General features: G+C 37.6%; 1 protein-coding gene across 19 annotated transcripts in view; it reads left to right on the top strand.

The window, feature by feature from the left end:
• Positions 1-22729, top strand: part of DLG2 (discs large MAGUK scaffold protein 2) — a 984419-nt gene that overhangs the window by 253625 nt on the left and 708065 nt on the right. Inside the window, exon 1 of one of the 19 annotated variants that reach the window (XM_068181611.1) lies at positions 6594-7121. The exons of 17 other annotated variants lie outside the window; for them this stretch is intronic. In XM_068181611.1, the coding sequence (XP_068037712.1) occupies positions 7002-7121 (120 nt within the window). In that variant the 5' untranslated portion in view covers positions 6594-7001. Of the gene's footprint in view, positions 1-6593; positions 7122-22729 lie in introns of those variants that run through there. One more of the 19 variants, XM_068181616.1, reaches the window with a different exon arrangement.

The raw sequence follows: 22729 nt of genomic DNA, 5'->3' as shown, positions 1-22729 counted from the left end.
TCAAATGCTATGCAGGCTTGAAATTACTTTTCAAGAACCAGCTAAATTGAAATATATTTTTAAAGCAAGGTGTTCATCTCACTGAAAAGATTTCTAATTGAAGTTTGTTAATATATTAAGCTAATAACTGTTATCAGTGGAATGAAGAGAAATAGTTCGATCACAGCCAATGAATATCTATCCATGTACTCTGTATTGTAAATTCAAACACTTTGCTTGTTTAATGAAAATACTGTCTGCATTAAAAGAAACCCTAAAAGTTGCAAAAAAAAAATTTCACATGTATTTTCATGAAAAATTGGCTTTTTTCCAGTACTACAACATTTTTATCTTATTTCTTAATCTAACGACAGGTTCCCTTTAAAGAGTTTCCTCAACTAAAATCACAGTACAAAGAATGAAATACTAAGTGCTTTGACACACACGGGTCTTTATGAAGTACAATTCAAAATCTAGTTGTTATACAAGTTTACAGTAAGAGATTTAATTTTTTTTTTCTTACAAAAAGACTACAGCCATTTCCTCAGTAAAATTGCTGGAGGTTTATTTTTAAGTACTGTAATAAATGCAATTGAACTTTGGAAGTTCATTCCTTCTTCATTCATGCTGTTGCCATGGAAATGTGGATTTTATGCTTAAATGAATAAGCTTAGTTCATAAAATATAGTTCAAAAATTATAAAAGTAAAATGTTAATTCATAATTGGGGAGTGATGGCAATCATGACAAGATTGATGTAATTTTCCCCAAGTTTCATTTTCCCCAAGTTTTTCAAACAATTTTGTTAAATTATTTTTTTGTGCAGAAAACAAGCATAGGCTTCTAATAATTTAAAGGCTTCTAACAATTTAAGCTTTTTGTCTTTTGTTGAGTTGGTGGTTTTTAGTCTGGAGAAAAGGAGGCTGAGAAGGGACTTTATCTCTCCCTACAACTAGCTGAAAGGAGGTTGTAGTGTGGTGGGGTCAGTCTCTTCTTCCTAGTAACAAGTGACAGAACCAAAGGAAAAGGTCTCAAGTGGTACCATGTGAAGTTTAGCTTGGATAAGAGAGAATTTCTTCACTGAAAGGGTTTTCAAGTATTGGAACAGGCTGCCCAGGAAAGTGGTGGAATCACCATATCTCAAAGTGTTCAAAATATGGTGGATGTGGCACCCTAAGAACATGGTTTAGTGGTGGACATGGTGGTGGTGGTATGTTGATGGTTAGACTTCATTATTTTAGAAGTATTTTCCAACCTTAGCAATTCTGTGATTCTGTGATTTGCAGATTAAGAATAAAGGATCAACTGAAGTAAAAGTTGCATTCTGTTCATGAGAGACTTTGAAGCTGGACAACCATTTGCCAAGAACACTATGTGTGGTTAATCTTCCTGCGGCAAGGAAAACATCCTAGATAATCTCCTAGGGTTCTAGAATGCTATGGCCTTTAATATGACTGTGGGTGGAAATGCCTTTTTGGAGGAGTTATGGGAATTCAGGTCTAAGAGAAAGGCAGGTTTTCTCTCATAGGTAGAAAATGAAACATATTGTGGAGAAATGTTAGTGAATTTGAGTGAAATTTGAATTTGAGTGAAATCCAGGAAACTCATCTGGGGATCTTCAGGGTTTAAAAAGTCTTTGCAGCCTGGGCATCTTAATTGAGGTTTTAAAGGAGTTGTGTCATCTCAATCAGTTGTGTAACATGAGGTGTAAAATAAACTTGACCCATGGATTACAAGTACAGGATTGGAGAAATGAGACTTTGAGTAACTCAAGATGAAGCTTAATCCAATTCTTTCTTTCTGAACCTCTGTTCCTTGTTTCTTCTTATTTTGTTTTAGGGTCACCAGGAAAAATGAGGAAACCTATCCTGAAAAATTCACAGTCATAGAAAAGACTTACAGGATGAGGCCATTCTTCACTAATTTTTTATCATTTGAACTTTATTTATTTATTCTTTGAATTTGCCTATTATAAATGGTTTTATGACTGAAGCTACAGTATACTAACTACCAAACCTGGTTTATGAAATATGTATAAATTTTAATATTGAGATGGAATTTTTATAAGTAAATTATACGTTTTTGTTATATATCTGATCAAAACCTTCCTCAATGCAACCACATAAGACAGAAAGCAAAGAGCTTGGACTTTCAGAGGAAAAGTATTAAATGTTCAAAAATCAGGCAAATGCATTAAGAAGGTTGTGCAGGAAAAAGGGAACAAAAAGTTTTCAGGGAAAACTGTGGCTTAAGTTAAATCAGCCCAGGGCAAGGTCTTTGGTGTTTACTGTCTGGAAGTGAGGAAGAATTTTTGACACAGCAACTTATGTATCAGAATGCCAGTATATCAGAGAGCTGTTTACAGTACTGGAGATGAGAGTTTGTAAATAATCTGTTCATCCTTTTTCTTTCTCTTTGTGAAAACTTTAAGATATTCTGAGTTCAAGCTGCTGTTGTGGTTCCTCTGTCTGTCATGTTCTACTAGGCATTGCTGCAGTGGGCAGCCTAAGAAAGATTTCTTTCCAACTGGGGCTTTGTTCCACATTCGTCTTTCTGCAGTTGTTTCCAGATTGCCCCACAGATTCAATCCACTGTTTCTAGTCAGTAATTTCCATCTGGAAACTGTAGGCCCTATGGCACCCATGATCTGCAGTCTATATCAACAATTCCTTCAATATCCCACCCCTCAACATGGACATCAGTGTAAGGAACTTCTTGCAGATGTGGAAAATAACATTTTTATATGACAGTTTAGAGTCTTAGAAATGGGGGAAAGAGTAAAATCATTTAAGTTGAGAGTCCCTGTGCTGAAATCAGAGTTATTTAGGCAATGCAGAACTAGGGTGCTATATAGATTGTATCACTGGAGTGTGCAAGGACAGGAAGTGATGGAGCATGACTGTAGCCAGAGTGCCATGACTGCACAAGCCAGTACCTCCTGCAAAAAGAGGGAGAATTACACCCCTGGCTACTCAAAGTCAGTGACACAGATTGTCAGTGTTGATACTAATAAACATTGCATGGCCTACAAATAGCCTTGCAAACCTCCACCATTATGCCCAATTTCCTGCAGACATCCACTCTTCCATCTTTTGGAGAACAGGAGTGTCATTTCTCCCTCCATCCACTGAGAAAGCAATGCACCCTCTTCTTCAGACCTTTACCGCTCCAATTTTCTCTTTTTTCATAGCTAATCTTTGCTTTCTTTGTGATCATCACCGGGTGATCACAAAATCTATCTCTTTGCATTTTTTAAGACCAACTTATATTTACCCACAAATGTGCTGTTTAAGTGAAGTGGGGCACATTGCATTGTCACAAAGCAAATTCTGGAGAGTGTTGGTTTCTTTACTGCATTTTTAGTCTACTTTTTTTATTGGTACTCTCTTTTAAAATACCACCCCTTCCATCATGCCTGGAAAAAAAAAAACAACCCAAACTTGAAAATGCTTAGGTGTCTGAGGATGAAAAATGTTATTCCACAGTATGGTTCCACTGTTACCCCAGAGAAGTGGTGGATGCTCCATCCTGGCAATGTTCATGGCTAGGTGAGATGGGGTTCTGGACAACCTGGTCTAGTGGGTGGCATTCCTTCCCTGGCAGGGGGTTGGATCTAGATGATCTTTAAGATCCCTTCCAACTCAAACCGTTCTGTGATTCTGTGGTTCTGTCAGCTCTGTGCTGGTATAGTGCCATGGCACTGTTGGGGTCCTTGAGCACAACTTCAGGACACAACAGCCACAGGGCATTCCCACTACCGGTACCACTGCTATTACTGCTGTTACTGCTACTAGTTCCTGAGCTCTTCTTCTGGACAGTGATGGCAAAGGGCTGTGCCCTCCTCACTGCTCTGAAGCAGGCTGGTCTCAGGTCCTCCTGAGATCAAAGTCTTCCAAGGCAGAGTGTTCCCTCTGCTCTCTTTGAATCTCTGCAGACAACCAGGGTTTCCTCCCAAGTGCTCCCTTCTGCCCTTCAGAAGGCACAGGAGCAGAGAGTAACAATGGAATTTCACAGCTCAAGGTAGTGGCTCCAGTTTCTGTTATCTCAGAATATTCAGGTCACCAGTTGTGTGTCTTTTTAAAGAGGGTCTGTGGTATGTCTCCTTTGTGGTACTGTCTGGTACTGGTCTATGGTACTGTCTCTCTACTGTTTTTTTTCTTAACTTTTTTTTTTTAATGGAATAACTTTTTTCATCTCTAGGGTTTTTCCCTATTGTCACTTCTTTAAAGAGGCCCTGAGTGCTTCAAATATCCTGGTGCATGTTTGGATGACTCAGCCAGAGCTTTTTCCCCACTCATTTTTAATGACTCTATATCTTTAACTGTAAATATCACTCACTGACATGTGATGCTTTTGTGTACCTGTTAAGTCATCATAAAATACTGTATGTCCTTGATGACAATGTTTTCTTTAACAATTAGGCTGCTGTGATAAGAAATGTATTGGCAGAGGTGAAAAAGCCCTGCAGGGATCTGCTTGTGTAGATTACCTAAAGTAGCCCCTGATAAATGTTTTGGGTTGGTCTGCTAGAAAAGTAAAACTTTGTTGGCTGCTACAGAGGTCTCAATTGTCTGGGAAATTCTCACATGCCCCACAGTTATTACAGGAGGCAACCTATCATATGCATGAGGGTCTCTCTTTCCCCTTGCAGTATTATGAGGGTCAATCTGTAATTTTCTAGGTAATTTTTACTCTTAGATGCTCAGGAGTCATGGGAGTTTTTTCTGAGTGAAGGCTTTGGGACTGCATTACTTCTTGTTTTCTTAAATGAGTCTGAAGTCTTATGTCCAGGTAATCACTCAGAAATTGTATTGTTATACAACCTTACTTTCTTTTTTGTGAGATTTTCCCCATGATCGGTTTGTTTGCCTAAACCCAAATCCATTAACTTTTTTGGATTGAGAAAAAGAAAGTTGTTTCAAAGACTTTGCTGACTGAAACCTTGTGCAATTCCTTTGGCAGAAAGAAAGCTTGAATTTGATTTTCATATGCAGCTACATGCTTGCCTGAACCTTGCCTCACTTCTCAGGACTGTGCATCTTTTCATCTCTGCTTTTTGAATTGCATTTCTCTGTGGATCAGAATTCCCCAAGATCTATGATATTTTTTTTCAGTGACTAAGATATTTAATTTTAATTTTTAGTGTACTGTACTGCAAAATAAACCATGATTCCTTTAACTTTCTATTCACTTGAAGAATGATAAAAAAAGTGTCAATTAATTCTGCCATGCTTTTGCTGAGCACCACATTACTATGTTTTAGCCTATTTGATGGATATTGCTGTAGCCAAAGTCTGAACCACCATAAGTTTAGGACACTCCAGCTTTTTGAACTATGATATCTAGACCCCTATTTCATTACTAACAAAAATCTCAGAATTAGATTTAAAACCAGGGTTCATCTTTTTTGTTGTGGAAGTCATTGTTTGTGCCAAAGAAGGCTGTGATTACTAATTATTTAATTTGTATGACAGATGGAGCAGGGGATCAAATTAAGTAGCTGTCTTGGGCTATGTTACAGAGCAATATCTAGCTTTAAACACGACTGCCTTTTTCGTTCCTAAAAAAAGGCACAAACAATGACAAGCTAAAAATAGCTGTTCTCTTGGAGTTGACGACAGTTTCTGAGAGGTTGTCTTTAGGAAGATGTTGGAAAAAATCTTGCTGTCTTTTCCCCTCCCCCTTATTCATCTTTAAATGCACACCCTTCTGCTTAAGCTCGTTCACCCCATTGCACACAGAAAGATACCCACTGATTTGGTTAGGACTTCAGTGTTTCTGAAGATTTCCAAGGGGGTTTACATAAAACATTTAAAGAAATCTAAAAGTCACTGCAGATATTTCTATTAAGTTATGCTTATTCTACGCAAATTGCTCTGTGCTGATGGAGAAGGAGGTAGTAAAGCCTCTTTCACTCTTTGCCTCCCATAGTATCTGCTGCAGTGGGGGAAAAAAAAAAAGCCTCTTTTATGATTTTATTCCCGGAGATTACTTCATAATTCAGTACTGATATCAGTGGTTTCCGGTGCTGTAAACAGAGTTGAGTCTTTGACTTTGTGTCCCTGCAGCCCAGTAAACAATCAGTTAATTCGCAGCATCCCAGCGGTTGACAGGAGTGAGAGAAGTGGTTTGATTTTATTTTTGTGCTTGTGAATTAAAGCTTTGCCTTCTGGCTAGGTTCTGAGTTCCCTCGTTCTGGAAGATATTGGAGCATTTTGAATTCAGAATATGTAGTTACAAATGCGAGGGCACAGACTTCTTCCAGGATTTTTCTGCTTTCATTTTAATTTTTTTTTGTGTTTCTAATCAGAAGCAAGCAAGAGAACAGTTTGAAAGCAATGTCCAGTGCCTGAGCTGGGAGCACAATGCAGTTCAGGATATTTAGAGCTAGTCTGCTGCATTTTTATTAAATGAGAGGGAAGGAGTAGGTGGGACTTTTTATTTAAAAATAGATTAGCACAGGGAACTGAACTTGCATTTGAGGAAACGTTAATAAGCCAGCCAGCCATTGTCCTTAATCAGAGACTGTATTTGTAAGTAGAACATGTTGAATCTGTCATGATTGATGACGTTGTCTTTGTTAAAAGGGATGCTGCATCTTTAACAAGAGCAGACAGAAGCAGTGCAGAATCTACAGTAAATTTGAGACTTGGAAGAGAAACCTTTCTTCATTTTTCTGTGTATAACATTTGTAAAATATTGAATAGGAAAGCATCAAAGCCAGGGGGAAATATAAGTAACTCACTGCGTATGTTTTAATTCCTCACCTTTCCCCCCTGGCTGAGTTCCCCCTCCTTTTTCCCCCCTGAATTTGAAATGCTGGAAGGAAAAGCAACTGAGGTCCAAGTTTCAGATGCTGAATTCTCTTCTAATTGAAATTACTGGGCATATTTCTATATATAGTTGCTGAAGAGATATGTAGCTTTCACTCAGTGCCTTCAAGACATGTCTTTTTGTAGTCAGAAAAACAGAGATCAATGCATTTTCAAACTGACAGAGGGAACGGATGCTTCTTAGTAGCACATGCTCGGGATCGTGTGTGTACCGTTTGTGCAGAGCAGAGACGCTGAATACTGGTCCATATGCTCCTTGTTTACTGCAATGTTTTTTGCATGTTACTGTGCACTCCGGACTAATGTGAAGGTAAGAGGGGACGAGACAACAATTTGGCAGGAATGTACATGTAAAACCAGCTGCAGAAAATGTCTACCTTGTGTTGCTGAGTACTTTGGAATTGCTGGCTGAACAGGAATATTATTACAGGTGGTTGTGGAGGCTTTGTTTTATCGTTGTCTGTGTGGCTAAAGCATAGAAGCATGTTTGAATTTTGCAGTTTAGCGACCTTCAGTTTTTAACTGCTTGCAGTTCAGGTTCTGGGCTTTTATGGTCTGATAAACATGTTTTGCTGCTGTCCAGGTAGGCCAGAGACAAGATGCCAAAGGCTGTTTGTGCAAGGCTACATAGCTTTATCCAGGATAAGAATTCCTATAGTCAGGTCCCCCATGCATCCTCCCAGGGATGCTGCTTGCATGCTTTCTTGTTGATTACTTGTCTGAAAGCTGGGAGTCTTACTGCTGCTATCTGGGTTGGTTTTTGTGCTGATTTGTTTCTAACTTGAACCAAAATGCATAAAAACAAATTATAAGCAATGTTCTAAGAAATAAAGAAAGGATTACTACTGCAAAATGCTACAGGAAAATGTCAGTTGGCTGCACCGGTCTCACAGTAACTATTAAGCAGGATTTGTCACTAATGTCAACATTTACTTGCTCTGTTAATTAGAGTCAGAACTTCAATATAAGTTGCTGGATATATTACCTTCTCTAAAAGTAGGATAATATTAGCAGACAGGTTCACTGGCATTGAATCGAGCTCTCAGCCAAGCTGTGGGCCAGCTGTGGGAATCCAGTTGCATAATTTAAATGAATTACAGTCCTTAGCCAACATACTGGGCAGGCACTTCTTGCATTCTGGCTTTTTCAAGTTCGAATAAGTGTATCTGTCTGGGAACCAAAGCACTGGCAAATGACGGATAATAATAGAACGATTTTACCTGCAGAAGTAATTGCAAAGGATTCTTTGCTTTCAAACTGCTTTAAGCATGCCTCCAAATTAAAGAGAGTTTTTTGTATTTGCACTTGATTTTATAATAATGAACTTCATATTTATTTGTTATGTCAAAATATTTGTTGCCATTTGATTAAAAAGTATTTTGCATTAAAAGTTCACATTCTAAGAGCCTGCTCCTTTGTTTTTCTCAAAGTCTGTACTGTTGTTTGCTGTAATAAATTGCTAAGCTTTCACATTTTATTACTTTCTAATTAACTTTTGCAATTATGATCCACTTCTATGGAGGAATTCTTTAAATCTGTGGATAACAAGGCAAAAAATACAAGTTAAAACCTTTAATGCCATTCTGTCTTCCTAAATACATGCATTATCCTCTCCTTATGCTTTCCTATAATGTTTTTGGGCGGTTAGTAAATTTTATCTGTTTTATATTCCCTGTGATCTATGTAGTAAATTGTCAACATAGAAATGTTTTGAGACCAACTATTCTTGCTCATATTGTCCCTCAGCCTGCAGTACTATACTGAAGATCTTCTGTAAAAGTGGTGTGGTTATTGTTGAAATGTGATTTCTCAGTTTAAATAAGAAAAGGTACAGGAGAAATTTCAATTTTTTTTTTACTGTAATTTCCATGAGATACCTTGTCAATAAGTACCTCAGGAACTGTTAGAAGTCTTATGGGTTTAACTTTTGAAATGTCTTTGTTTCCATTCATAGACAGAAGAAAAAAGTGAGAGGTTTGTACCAGTACAAGTCTGGCAATTGTTTGGATAAGATAGTTTTAATTTGTTGGAACTTTTTCAGCTCTTGAATATTTCTGAAGCAATTGTTTATTATACAGTATCTGCTATTTACATGATATTATTCTGGGGATGTTACCTCCAGATGTTTTACTTTCAGTAAACTCATCCACTTTAAATGTATACCTTGATCATCTACTTTCCAAGCTCTACATTAGGCTACAATACTGTAATAAAGCAGCCCAAACTTTGCCAATCCCCCCAGGAACTGCTCAAGTACGGCAGCACCACTGGTGCCTTCAGTTATTCCTGTTTTCTTTTTCTGACATTTTATTAAGCAAGTTTGCTTAATAAATAGGAGTTCATTGAAAGGAGCTCCTTATGCCTGGTCATTGTACAATGTTATACAGTGTTTATGAAGAACTCTGTTGCTTTTAACTTGGTTGGCACTAACATAACCCACAGCTCTATGGGTGGCCAAAATAAATTAAAAGCATCATAAAACATCTGTTTTGTGTTTTGCATTTTCCCCCTTTATGGGTGGAAAAATCCTAGTGGTGCTCAAATATTTTAGTCTTTAAGTCATAAGATAGAATAAAACTATAAGTACAGGCTGTAACAGGAAATAGATTTGCTTGGCCTGGAAAATGAAAGAGGAAAGCAATTAGGTCTGTTTCTGATGGCAGCTGTATGTTATGGCTTTAGAGAAAGCAGATTTTTCAAGTTCAAGGTAGGACTCTCACTTCTTGATTGCCAGTCTGCATGAGACTGCCCATGTGAACTTGGTTTGCATGTGCAGGCCTATCAAAAGAAAGAGAGGTCTACTCCATGCATTCTTAATCAAAGCTCATTTTTACAGCTGACTAAAGAACAGTACTGACTTTGAACATGTACCTGCCTGTGTGGATGCTTATTTCTTCCTGCCTGAGCACTGGGTAAAATAGGCAAAAAGATGTCTGAGAAATTATGAACAAAATATCTTTGTCTATCAGAGTTTCTCTGGACCTACATTTTGAATTATTAAAAAAAAAAGAAAGAAAAAAATAACTCTTGCTTACTATTGTCTGTTTACCACATACAGTGTTATTAGAATTCTACATTTTGGACCAATCTCTTCCTTGCTCTTTCATGTATGCACAATTTTGTACCTCAGTGGAAGAAACCAAAAATGAGCAGAGAAGTCAGGGAATTATAAAATCCAGAAGTGGTGCCTCCCAAATCAGAAGTGTTCTAGTGGAAATGTGCAGTGTGCCTGAAAAAGTGAACTCCTGCTATAAGCAGTAGTTAAATATATTGTTGTATTGTATTTTCAGCATGAGTAAATCTTGGGCTAACTATGGCAGGGGGCTGCCTGGTGTCAAGTGTTTGTTGTTTTAATTGTGTCCACTGTGTATTGAAAATACTTTATTCATATGCGAGAGATTTTTAGAGGTTGCCATTAAAACCTTTCTGTTCTTGTTTCAGGCAAGTATTTTAAATTCCCTCAGTATTAGCAATATTTCTTTTAAAACTATGGCTACCACTGCAAATATTTAGGCTCCATAGTCTTGCCTAAGCTTTAAAAACTTCTATGGATTATGTCTGGCTTTTCTTAAAAGTTTGCAGGAGTTTTGCCTTCCCCTGGCCTTGATGAACTCTCTGTGTAGTTCTGACAGATTTTTCTGTGAATCTGGCCTGCTATTTCTGGCTGACAGTTTGAGGGTCTTACTGAAGGCACAGCTGGTGCTTCTGGGAATTTGGGTAGCAGAGCTGAAGTCTTCCATTTGTACTTTAGCACACAACTTGATGTGAGTGTTGGGCTCTCTCACCTTGAAACATCTCCTTCTCAGCAGCAGTCAGCACTGACTCTGGGGTTCTCAGAGCTTCATGTAAAGAATGTTGTGAATTCAGATCCAGATTCTTTGAAGTGCCAAAGGCTTCCCATGCGGTTCAGAGTTACTTCAGCAGGAATTTAAGGCTGTCTTCATGTTAATGGGTACACTGGGCACCTCACAGAACTGAGCTTCTGCCTGAACACTGGGTTAACTAAGAGCTTTTTTTGGTTATGGATGCTAACTGTGGGCTATCTATGTTATCTAAAACTATGTAGCAAAAAGATTTTGCCTGTGTCAAACAGTGACCATGATGTGATTTACGACTGAAATGTTGACCTGTGCATTGTCACATTTTGAGGATCTCAGATGATGGAGAGGACCTGTTGGGGTAGGAATGGAACATGGGCCCATGGAGCGTGTTGAGAGCTGGAATCCTTTAATCGCTTTACCTTTCTGTGTTCATCCTCTTTTTCCACATGCATTGCAAAAATATAAATGATTATTTTAACCTAGAAGCTTCCAATTGCAACCTAAGTTAAGGATTTACCATAAAGGCAGAGGAATTATAATAACAAGTAGCAAAATGTTTCACTGCCCAAAGCTATACAGCGCCACAAATGACAACTGAACTTCTGACTTCTGTCTACATTTTTACACACAGCTGAAATTCCTCCTCTCTGCCCGTCTGTATTAATGATCTAATAACATAATTAAGTTGTATATATCCCATATTTTGCCACCTGTACCAAGAGTTGTTTTGGTCTTCCAAAGGAAAAGAGCTTATGGATATTTCAGACCTGGGCCTATATTGCCAAAATATGTCCTACTGTGCTCTTATGGTATTCTTAGCAAAGGGTGGATGAAGTGAAAAAGAACTTCAGGCTCTCACAGACTCCAAACATGATCCTTGGTTTCTTATGCATATTTTCCTGCTTTCGATGTTCAATCATGCACCATCATCTAGCACTTCTCAACGAAGTGAGGAACAGTTCAAAAGCCACAAGAATGGCTTTGATGTAGCATTTTAAAAGGAGTAAGCAGGAAAGATTGGTTTCTCACTTTCCTAATGTAATTAAGAATCGACTCATGAGCAACTTTTATTTGAGTTTACTCCTTTTTGTAGTTCTCATTATGTCTGACAGTCTGACTTACTTTACTCAGAACTGCAGAGACATAACTATAAGAGGCAGGTCAAAGTACAGTTCCTCTGCTACCTTAGGACACCAAGGCAAAGTGTGGGTTAGTACTAGAAAGCAAACAAAGCTGGTATGGAATTTCCACCCTGAGATGTTTGATGATAAGGAAAAGGGTAATACTCTATAGGTTGTGAATATCTAGTTGCATTTCTGTAATATATATTTTCATCTGCTTATAAAATATTTGCCTAGACTGTAAAACAAGCAAGACCTTGAACTTTCTAAGGGATTTGTGCAGCACCTGTGGGATCTAGCCTCGAGAGCTACAACCAGCTGAGCTATTTGTATTGTTGTCATCCTTTTTAGGGAAGTCATAACTCATTGCAAAATAAAAAGATTTAGTGATTTGTTGGACCAGCTCATACAAAGGGCTCTCAAAACTGACATTCACAACACAGCATTTCTTTCTTTTGGTAGCTTTCAGTACTACCTGTGCTTATGATTCATAGAAAGGTAAAGTTCTCATTTATGGCCCAGTTTTTGCAGTCACACCAGTGACATTAATAGGAATTCATCAGGAAATCTGAATCCAGTCTCATAGTGTTCAAACAATAGTTCTGTCTTGAGTAACAAGTACATTGTTTACATCTTGAACATTGATTTTTCCACTTTTAAAATCAAACCTGGGAAGATTTGTAAGCATTTGTAATACCCAAGTATATACTTTACCACTCCTCTCAGCTTCAAGTGCTGATTTACAGTACATGACCATAACAAGTTATGAATGAAAGAGGTAATTAGACTAGATTAATAACACAGCAGCAGCTCTGATTTTCTAGATACGATAAGACTGGGACTATATTTAACCCATAGACTAAAATAATATTCCCTTAAAGGCCATTAAAAATATGTGAATAGGTGCAGAGATGCTAAAATGACAAGCACAGTGTAAGGAATTAAATCCACTACTAAGAATTCTTTATGAACTCTTAAGCAAATATGAATATTTTGCTATGGGGATAAGGGGCACTCATCTAAAGTTAGAAGAGTTAGTCTCAAAAATAATGGTTGGAAGGTGTAGAACAAGCTAGGAATTGATTTCTTCATTCAGAAATTTCTGGATAGATAATAATACCGAGAAAAATATTTCAGTTCTATTTTGTGTCTCCCATTTTAATGTGGACTCATTAGAGATTATCTAATGAGATGTTCCTATCAGAGATATATAATTGGCCTTTTTGTTAGAGGAGAATTAGAAAATATCTAGGACTGCAAAAGCATTTACATTTATTGGGTTTTAAATATGTACAAGGAACTAGAATATAATATCATGTCTATATGTGACGATTTTATATTTACATAAAAATGATTAAGAGTTAAATCCTCTGGTATTAAATCACTGCTGATAGGCTTGCCCTTTGTGCTTAAGATGCCAATGTTTGTGTGATTTTTATGAGATTGCATAGAAATTAGAACAGCAATCCTGAATGCAGTGCTGCCTACAAAATGCAGTGATTCCAGGCAAAAGCAAGGGCTGTTTTATTTTTTTTTGGGAAACACTATGGCTCCTATTATGTGGATGGGGAGACGTGCAGGAGACCATTAATCAGTGATGGATGGAGTTGACAAAGGCTTTTCACAATTAAAGGCTGCCCAGAGATCTCTCCTGGTTTTCTTCTACCTACATTCACTTCCAACTTCATCTGCTTTCCCTGTCCCATTTGTTGGCGCTAAGTTGGAATAAAGATAGTGTGTTGTTGAGTGGCAGTCTCTGTTCTCCAGGGTAGCCTTCACAGGTGTGTCCTCTCTTTATGCTGCTGCTACTGGCTGTATATGTACATTTTGGGCATGCTGAGATGTTTTGGTGCCATGTTTTTGGTATGGGATGAATGCATGAATCTATTCTCAGAAGAGGAGGCCTCCATTCCTTTCCTTCTGTCATATCCTTACAGACAGTTGGAAACACTGAAAGTGTCTTTTGCAGGTAAATATGCAAAAGAAGATTTCAAAAGGAGAACTGATTTTTTTTTCTCTTACAGACTCACACAAAATAAATATGTTGACATGTCAAAATAATGTGATAGCTACAGATTAGTGGCTAATACAGAAGTTACAGAATGAAAAAATCCTATTATTAAAGGCATGGCCATCACTGTTTTCTCAGATGAGGAGGAAGAAGTGTCTGAATTTCCCTTTGCTACTCCAGACAGATCTGAGTGTTTGAAATAGTATAAATTCTCTTGATAAATTAATAACTTCCAAACCTTTTCTGGAAAGACAAGTAAACCAAAATTTGAATCCCATAAAGCAAAATTTTTCTTTTAGTTTCATGCTTTCCAAAAAAGCAAATTTCTCAAATTTCAAACAGGAATCTCTGCAGAGGAGTAGTCAGAAAGGCTTTCCTGCCTTTGATAGCACAGAGGTTCATGAAAACTTTTGAAAAGGAAAATTATCTGGATAAGTAAAATTCAGAAAAGCATTTTTATCTGAGTTGCAGGACAGATGAGAAATGTTTTGGATACATCACACATATCTGCAGATATTTTGGACAGGATTTTCTACCTGCTCAAATTTGTTTTAAAAACTTCAGTTTTCATTTGCAAACAAAATCAAGTGGCCAAGTTTTCCAGGTGGGCAGAACAATCACAATTACTCTAGTTTGTCAGAGCAGACTGTATAGCTAACATGAGCTGTTGCAGGAAGGATCCATCTCTTGACACCTGCCCTACCTTTTAGAAAAACATTCTGTTTCTGTTGAATAATTTCTTATGATCAGAACCGCTCACACATTTACAAATGCGTTATTCCAGGGGTTAATTAGTCTTCTGGAGCCATGTGCTGTATTTCTAATCTGAATTAATCTAGTCTCAACTTCCAGCTTTGAGTGCCTTTCAGTATTTTGCTTCTTAATCTGCTGGACTGAGGAGCCCACTGCAAAAGGTTGTGCCCCTGTCACTAGCTCTGGGCTACACTATAGACATCATCTAATCATCTCTTTGATTAAGTAAATACACTGAGCTCCTGGCATCTCTTACTGCAAGGCATGATTGTCAGAGCTCTCATCTGTCTCATGACCAGTCTTTGAGCTCTCCCTGGTTTCACAGCAGGAGTGCTGAGCTGTGCCTGCCACCGCTGCACGGAGCCTCGGAGCAGTTGCAGCCCTGTGCAGAAGCAATAAATGTCTTGGCTCCCACAGGAGTGACCGTGTGCATGTCCAGGGTTATGCTGGCTCCTTTGGCCATGCGGCTGCACTGGGAGTTCATGTCCTGCCCCACAGCCAGCAGGATTGCCATCTGCTTTACACCAGACCTCTCTGGAAAGTGCCCCTAAGGAAGAGATGCTTTATTCCCAGAGTTAGCACTTTATTGCTGTCTTTGTTAAAAATTACATTGACCTGTATCAGTGACCTGTCTTCAGTACCATTCACCAAAATACCTCCTTTCTGTCATTGCTAAAACTGGACAGTAGTGACTGAATTTTCTCCCAGACTGGTCAATATTTGAAAAACATAGGCCCAGGATCAGTCGCTGAGGATCCCACCAAACAGGTGATCAACTCTCCCATTTCTCATTGCATGCTAATAAATCCTGTCGATTAGATACTTTAAAATCCATTTAACGTGTGGCTTTTTTTTTTAATTAATAAAATCCCATGAAATGTTGGATTAAATGATTTACAGAAGTCTAAGCATATTATACCAATGTTTTTCCCAGTGCCTGTCAAATTTATAATCCCATCTGAAAAAAGATATGATATTTACCTTGACAGTATCTGTTTTCCATTGATTTAGCATTATGTGTATTTCTGTTCTTCAGAAATTAGTATCTGTTTTACCAGCAGCTCCATGCTAAGTGCTTGGCTAATTAGCTGTGACTAGCACAGTAGAAATTCCTAGGAATGAATCTCTTTAAACCTACTCCTTATGTAAATTCCTTTTTTGAAATCCATCTCTAGTTAAGCACTAGGAAAGTCAGGAAGTCTTGAAGGGTCAGACTTCTCACAAAACAGGGACCTCTCAGTTTAAATGGAAAGTGAATACATTGTGAGCAAAACAAAGCTGGTATGGAAGAGATGGTATCTTGTATTGCACTATCTCCAGTGGCTGAAAAGCAGCAAATGTGGTTCTGGGTACTCAATGTCCTTTGGTCTCACTTGTATCCTTAGATTATGATGATATCGGCTAGCAACTGACTGACTGGACATTATATGAAATGTGATTTTATTGGAAAGTAAATCATGCTGCATAAATCTAGAAAATGGAAATGCTGAGGCTTTGAAAGATGATTTCATTTTTACTAGATGATCATGAAATCAAGAATCTGAATTCTTGCTGAGAAGGTGTTGGTACTGCTGATTAGCTCTTTCATGAACTCTGTGCTATGTGCTCTGGAGATGTTATTAATTTCTTATGAAAACCTGCTTTTGTAGTGAATCACGTTATACGTTCATACATCTCTTGCAGTGCTTGGGCTATTAAAAACAGTGACACAAAGGCCACAAGCTTGTTTCTAGCCACGTGTGTAACCAAAAGATGAATATAAGGCATTTTACCTCTAAAGCAAGAAATCTATCTGAAGAGTTCAGGTGGAATCCAGCTCACTTAACTTCAGACATAACCGATGTAAACATCTATATCTAGTGATTTCAGGCTCCCTTTAGTGTCAGTAGAGAGGAATTGTCTCTTCTAAGGCATAATTCATATGACCTAGTTTAAATATCTACATGGGGATGAGATTAATTGTGTCCTGAAAGTGCCAGTTTCTCTCCATTTGCCAGAAAAAGCTTAGGTGACTAACTGAGATGTAGGTCTCTGTCTTACAGACATTTCCATCTGGTAAAATTAATCCTGTCCTTTCAAGCAGGAAAGATGGGATTTTTAATACTGGTCAGGCCTCTTTTTCTCTCCTTTTCTTTTGCATGTAACAGAAGGAATACATAAAAATGTGGGGAGGAGGAACAAGCTGTTATGAAGGGTCAGCCAAGATGCCCTGAAGACGAGGCAAGAGCAAGAGCTTGTAGGACTGTGAGATCATCCAATTTGTTTTCCATTGTTTTTGTCTTGGTTCTTGCTTCTAAATTACTTAATTAATATACAAAAAATAAGCAGTGAGCAATTGTATAGAGTGGTTTGCAGCATGTTTCGCTCTTGACCAGCTGGTGAATCGGCCCATTACTTAAATGGTGTTCAATTGTATTTTATTTAATTGCTTTAAAATTATGATACAACAAAATAAGGGCTGCATACTTAGGTCTGGTTCTTTTCTGAGCTCTGTGCAGCTTTCACAGTGTAGGCAGGTGCTGCAAGGACATAAAAAAAAGAGAGAGAGAAAGAGAGAGAGAGAGAAAGAACTCATTAAGTTTTTTAGATTGAAGTGCAGGGTCTTCATCTGAGCTTGGTCCCTATCAAACAGTAAATCTAGATCAATGAGAACAAGGAGGAATGGTTTTAAATCAAAACAGGAGATATTTAAATTAGATGTTAGGAAGAAATTCCTTACTCAGAGGGTAGTTAGGCACTGGCAGAAGCTATTCAGAGAAGCTGTGGATGCCCCATTCTTGTAAGTGTTCAAGAAAGTTTGGACAGGACTTTGAGTAACCTGATCTAGTGGAAGGTGTCCGTGCCCATGGCAGGGGGTTTGGAACCAGGTGCTCTTTAAGGGAGTCTTCCAATACAAAATATTCTATGATTCTATGAGAAACCAGTTCAGGTCACCTGAGATTAGACGCACACAGTTGTCCAGCTGAACAGTAGACTGAATCATAAACCTCACAAAGGACCCAAAAGTACAGGATCATTTCAGGGGTACACTTGGGTAGGAAGAAGAAGACGGAATGTGAACCTAGAAGTGTAGGTGTGGTTCTGAAAAACCTGAATTGTTGCCAGGGATTCACCAAAAAATGTCAATATTAGTAAGAGTCCCTAATGCATCTTAGGGGGATATTTATTGAGTAACAATTAGCAAATATTTATACAGTACATCCACAATAATTTTGCTAAATCTCTATAATACATGGTAAATTAGCAAGGAATTTAAATGTCAGAGACTGTTTAAGGTAATTACCAAATTTTTAAAAGTTAGAAGCTGGTTACCAGGGAATCTGTGAAGATCTAATCACTCTTACCTGTCTGACCAAAACATGTGACTTGATCCTGAGAATTTCTTAGGTAGATTTAAATGTTGATGTGATTTTCTAAATAGGTCAAATTCCACAGACATTTGAATGGTTAAGTGAATATTTATTTCATTATTTTTCACACTAAAATTTAATACTTCTCAACCTAAAGACAAGCTTGGATTTACCTGTAACCTGTAGCTTGTTGCTATGTAATTGATTTTAACAGAATTAACAAAAGGGAGAATGTTTGCTGTCTTCTGTTTTTAGGGGAAGTTATATATTTAATACAGAAAAATGTCTTAAAGATTTCTTGACAGGCTAATAAATCATGAATGTATGGATTGGCTCCCATCAAGACATAGTTTCACATAGGATGATGAAAAAAGGTTCCAAAAATGCTTTGCTTTTTTTTTTTTTTAATCCATAGTTTTTGAAGTACATCAGCTCTAATGGAAAAGCAAAAAAAAAAAAAAAAAAAAAAAAAAAAAAAAAAAAAAAAAAAAAGAAATTAAAAGAAATTAAAAAAAGGAGAAAAGGAAAACTTTCTCCAAAGATCAGTCAGGAAGAGAAGTTGTGAGGCTGTCCCTAGGTAATCATTCACTTCTGTGTGTCTTCTCCAATGTGTGAGGTGTTCCTGAATACCTTTTCCAAAGTAATCTCATAGTGTCTTCAGGACCTTCTCAGTCTCTTCCATTGGTTTTTCTTGCTATTTTGCCAACAGAGCTGGCAGGAGCACTTGTCAATCACAGCTGATAAGCTTGACACATACATCTTGTGAGGAAACAATCAATGGCTGTCTAAAAGATGAGTTTTACTGTTATCACCTGCTAAATTCAGTTGAATCCCTAGCACAGGATTTAGGTGCTAACCAAAATTTAGGGACTAAGGAGGGGGACTAAGGGTGATTGAAAGGAAGAGCAATTCAAATGGTGGAAAACAAGGGCTAGAGGTAGTGCCACAGCAACTGAGTAGGTGAGATGTATCAATGGAAGCAGCTTGCTCCCAACAAGATTGCACATGAAGGAGTTCAAAAGGAAAGCCCCGAGTATAACACAGATTAAGGCAATGTGCAACCAATAACGAATGAGTGGGAGGAGAAGAGAAAATAATGTTTTTCCTAACTGAATGACTACACAGACTGTTTAACCCTATGTGGACAAAGCCCTTTGTCATTGATCTTGCAATTAACTGAACAGAATACCCCCTCAACCCCTGCCATTACCCCCAAATGCCCAGAAAAAGTATCTCTTCTCTCTCCTTACTAACTGTCAACAGCAATGAATCACTTCTGGGTTTTCCTAGTTTATTCTGGTCTTACTCATTTCAGTTTTATTATGCCTAAATTGCATCTGCCATGGTTCTGTCTCTTCACACACTTAGAATCTCTCCACTTCTGACATTTGATGCTAGTTTCTGGCTTTGCATCAAACTTGTCTATGTATCACTACTTTTCAACATGGTTCTTGTATCTCTGCAGTGATATTTTCTCATTGAAATGCTGTCTGTTTCTCTTGCAGCACACATCTTTTAGTAGATACCTTGAGACACAACTCAAAAAAATTGCTAGCCTTACTGTTTCAAATCTTCCAGGTCTTTTTCCAATTTTTGCTTCTTTCTTTTCCTTTCTGTGCCCCTCAGAAGTTCACTACTATACCCTCTGAGAATTTGCCTTTGCATAGTGAGTTAAAGGCAATGTGATATCAGAACAATGCTATGTCAATGATACATAAGCACATTTTGTTTAGAAGCAAAAGATAGCTGAAAGGCCTAGAAAATTGTAGGCCCTGATTTTGGTCCTACACAATTTTCAGTGTGATTTCACTCCACTATAGTAGTGTCCTCACTGTATCTGTCTCCATTCTTCCCTTCCAGTCTGACTTAGGGACCACTCTTCTCCTTGCTCATCATTCCAGAGAGTTGTGTCACTGTCTTCTCTTTCCCTTTGCCTTTTGCAACTCAGTCCCAGCCTAAGTGTCTTTTACTGAAATATCTCATCATCTGGAAAACACTGTCCTGTGTTTTTCATAGAATCTATGTTCAGCAATTTCTCTCCTCAAATAGCTAATCTACTTTGCTGTCCAACTCTTGTTCATCAGGGAAGATTTTATTTTGCCCTATTTAATTCATTCTTCCACAGAGGAAAAAAAAAATACTTTGTTCTTCTCCTTTCTTTACCAGATTATACCAATTCCTGTTTAGATTAAAAACAAATAAAAAGAAATATTTTCCTCCCTTCTGTAATTACTTGTTAGGTCTAAAATGTTATCAGCCTAGAGCAACAACAAACCTATTGTACCTCTTTCAAGATTATCAGCTTTTTGCTTATGTGAAGGTCACTAGTGAGGAGAGGCAAAAAGGCTTTCAGGATGAGAGATTTTAAAGATTGAGGCTGTTTCCTCTAGGAAATGCATGATTTAAGAGGCCACAGTGTTAAACATTGTGAAGAAAATACATTTTCTGCCTGTCTCAAGATTTTCCTGCACATTCCACCAAAGGGGCATTTAGGGAAGGTGAAAGGCACTCTCCTAAATCTGATAAAGGCATATGTGACTGAAAGTATCACTGGAATCTGATTTCAAAACACCATGGATGCTGAGAGTTTGGAAGGACTATAAAAGGAGAAAAAAAATTTGAAAAGTGACAAATATAAAGTTTCAAAAGTAGAAATTATATAAGTTATTCTGTTCTTACAATTTCACACTCCTTTTTACTTTTCTCTGCCAGATATAAGTCAATGAGTAAGATGATTCATGATAGTTTTGTATCTAATGTATTAATAATAATTAGGAAGAAAAAGAAAACCTTACAAACATAGTGTTGAAATTTTATCCCTCAATAAAGGCCTTATGAATGGAAGGTTTGGACTCAAGGAACAGAGTCTCTCTCATCTTCATTTCTCTGAGGGAATTTATAATCCCTGATATATTTGGCTGAAGTTTATCTTTCTGTTTCTCCTGTTTAAATATCTGGCAGAGAACTTCTAAGATTTACTTACCTACCATAACCAGAACTTGTTGAAAACACATTCCCAACCATTAGATTGGATATTAAGAAGAATTTCTTCACTGAAAGTATGGTTAGGCATTGCAACAGCCTGCTCAGGGTAGTGGTGGAGTCACTGTCCCTGGAAATGTTCAAGAAACATGTGGGCATGGTGCTTAGAGACATGATTTATTGGTAGACCTGGCTGTGCTGGGATGATGCTTGGACTCAATGATACTTGACATTTCTTCCAACCTTATCGAGTCTATAATTCCAAGAAAAATAGACTAACAATAGGAGTACAAAAATAATTGAATTATATGTAAGTGGTGGTGTAAATTACTTCAGAGTACAGGCAGGCCAAAGGCGCATCAAATATTCATTGGATGCCTCTGAAGAACTAACTGCAAGTGCATTAAAATAAAGACATCTAAAGAAAGGCATGTTTCCACCTGCAAAAGCAGAATTTGCCTTAGGAAATAACAGTTCTTGTGATGATTATTGAAACAGTTACAATCTGAGTGATGTTGAGAAATCATTTTATGTTTCCTTGTTGCTGACAGTCAGATTTGGCTCAGGCTATTGTGCAATACTTGTTCCCTTAGATGTTTTCCAGTGGTGTTAAATTGTGAGATAGCAGCGAGTATGGTCTGAAGACAATACATTGCACATGGCTTCAGTACACATTTTCAGGCTTGGTCTTCTATGTGGCTTATTCTGGAAACTCAAATGTAAGCAAGACAGGGAGACCTGCATTAGTCTCCTTCTCTCCATGTGGAACCTTTTCTTGCTGAGGTTTCAGGGAACCATGCCTCTCTCACACTCTCCATGAGGACAATAATAAATTAAGTTCAGAACTAACAGCTCAGTTTCAGTTACTTGAGTAAAGTTTTTTCCTACATTCTCCAAGTCTAGGGGACAGAGGTTTGGTTACTATCTCCAGTACTGGTTTGACCACTGATTACAGCGATCACACAGCATTTTAGAATACAATAAGATAATTAAATTTTGTGGAAGACATTAAAAGTTAACATCAAAAATATGGGGAATGTGGAAGAGAAAAAAAAAAAAAAAACCAAACCAGACAAACCTATTTTCTTTCATCATACAGTTCCATGTAATGACTTAAGGTAAAAAAAGTCCTCTCCAAAACATGTACTTATAGTGGCTTTAAAACTTTCATTGTGGAAACAGTAAATTGAAAGCATTTAAACCATGAAAATGCAAAAAAAAAAAATGCTCTGCAAAAATATCAAGAGGTTTAGGGATTAAAGAGTTTGACAATCCATGTAAAAAAATAATACCTGTAAAAATTATCTTCTCTCACTGCCCCAAATCTTCCAAAGATTTGCCAAGATGTTGCATGTCAGTAGAAACTTCTAAAACTCTGTGAGTGTGACATTAGTCATGCACACACTTCCACGCATACTTCAGAAGAGGCCAAAATGTTGAACTGGGAGCCATAACACCTCTGCTGATATTTCAACTCACTTGCTGCTCTCTCATTAACTTTGACTTAATCTTCTACATTCAGAAAATGTCTCTCCAAAGAAGGAGAAGGAGGACTATTATGATCCTTGTAGTCTTCAAATGAATTGCCTTTGATGTTAAACTAACATAGAGGGTGGTAGCTGTAATTCATGTAACATTTCTATCAACAGAGAAGAATGTTAGGACCAGTGAGACAGTTTTGAGAATTAAAGAAAACAGAAATCCTTCACAGGGGACTTACATGTTTTTGTAGGTCTTGCATTACCTTTCCTGGACCTTGTTCTGTCAGCAAGGTCTGTGTCCTTACATAGCACAGCAGCAATTATTACTTTTTTTCTTGTAGTGATCTAATCCCAGGACACTTTCTATCACCTTTTATCAGCAAAAACACCGTTCAAGTG

Source organism: Anomalospiza imberbis, chromosome 2 (genome assembly GCF_031753505.1).
Source record: "Anomalospiza imberbis isolate Cuckoo-Finch-1a 21T00152 chromosome 2, ASM3175350v1, whole genome shotgun sequence".
NCBI lineage: Eukaryota > Metazoa > Chordata > Aves > Passeriformes > Viduidae > Anomalospiza > Anomalospiza imberbis.
Note: the sequence above shows the minus strand (reverse complement) of the source record. Positions and strands in the feature narration are given on the sequence as shown.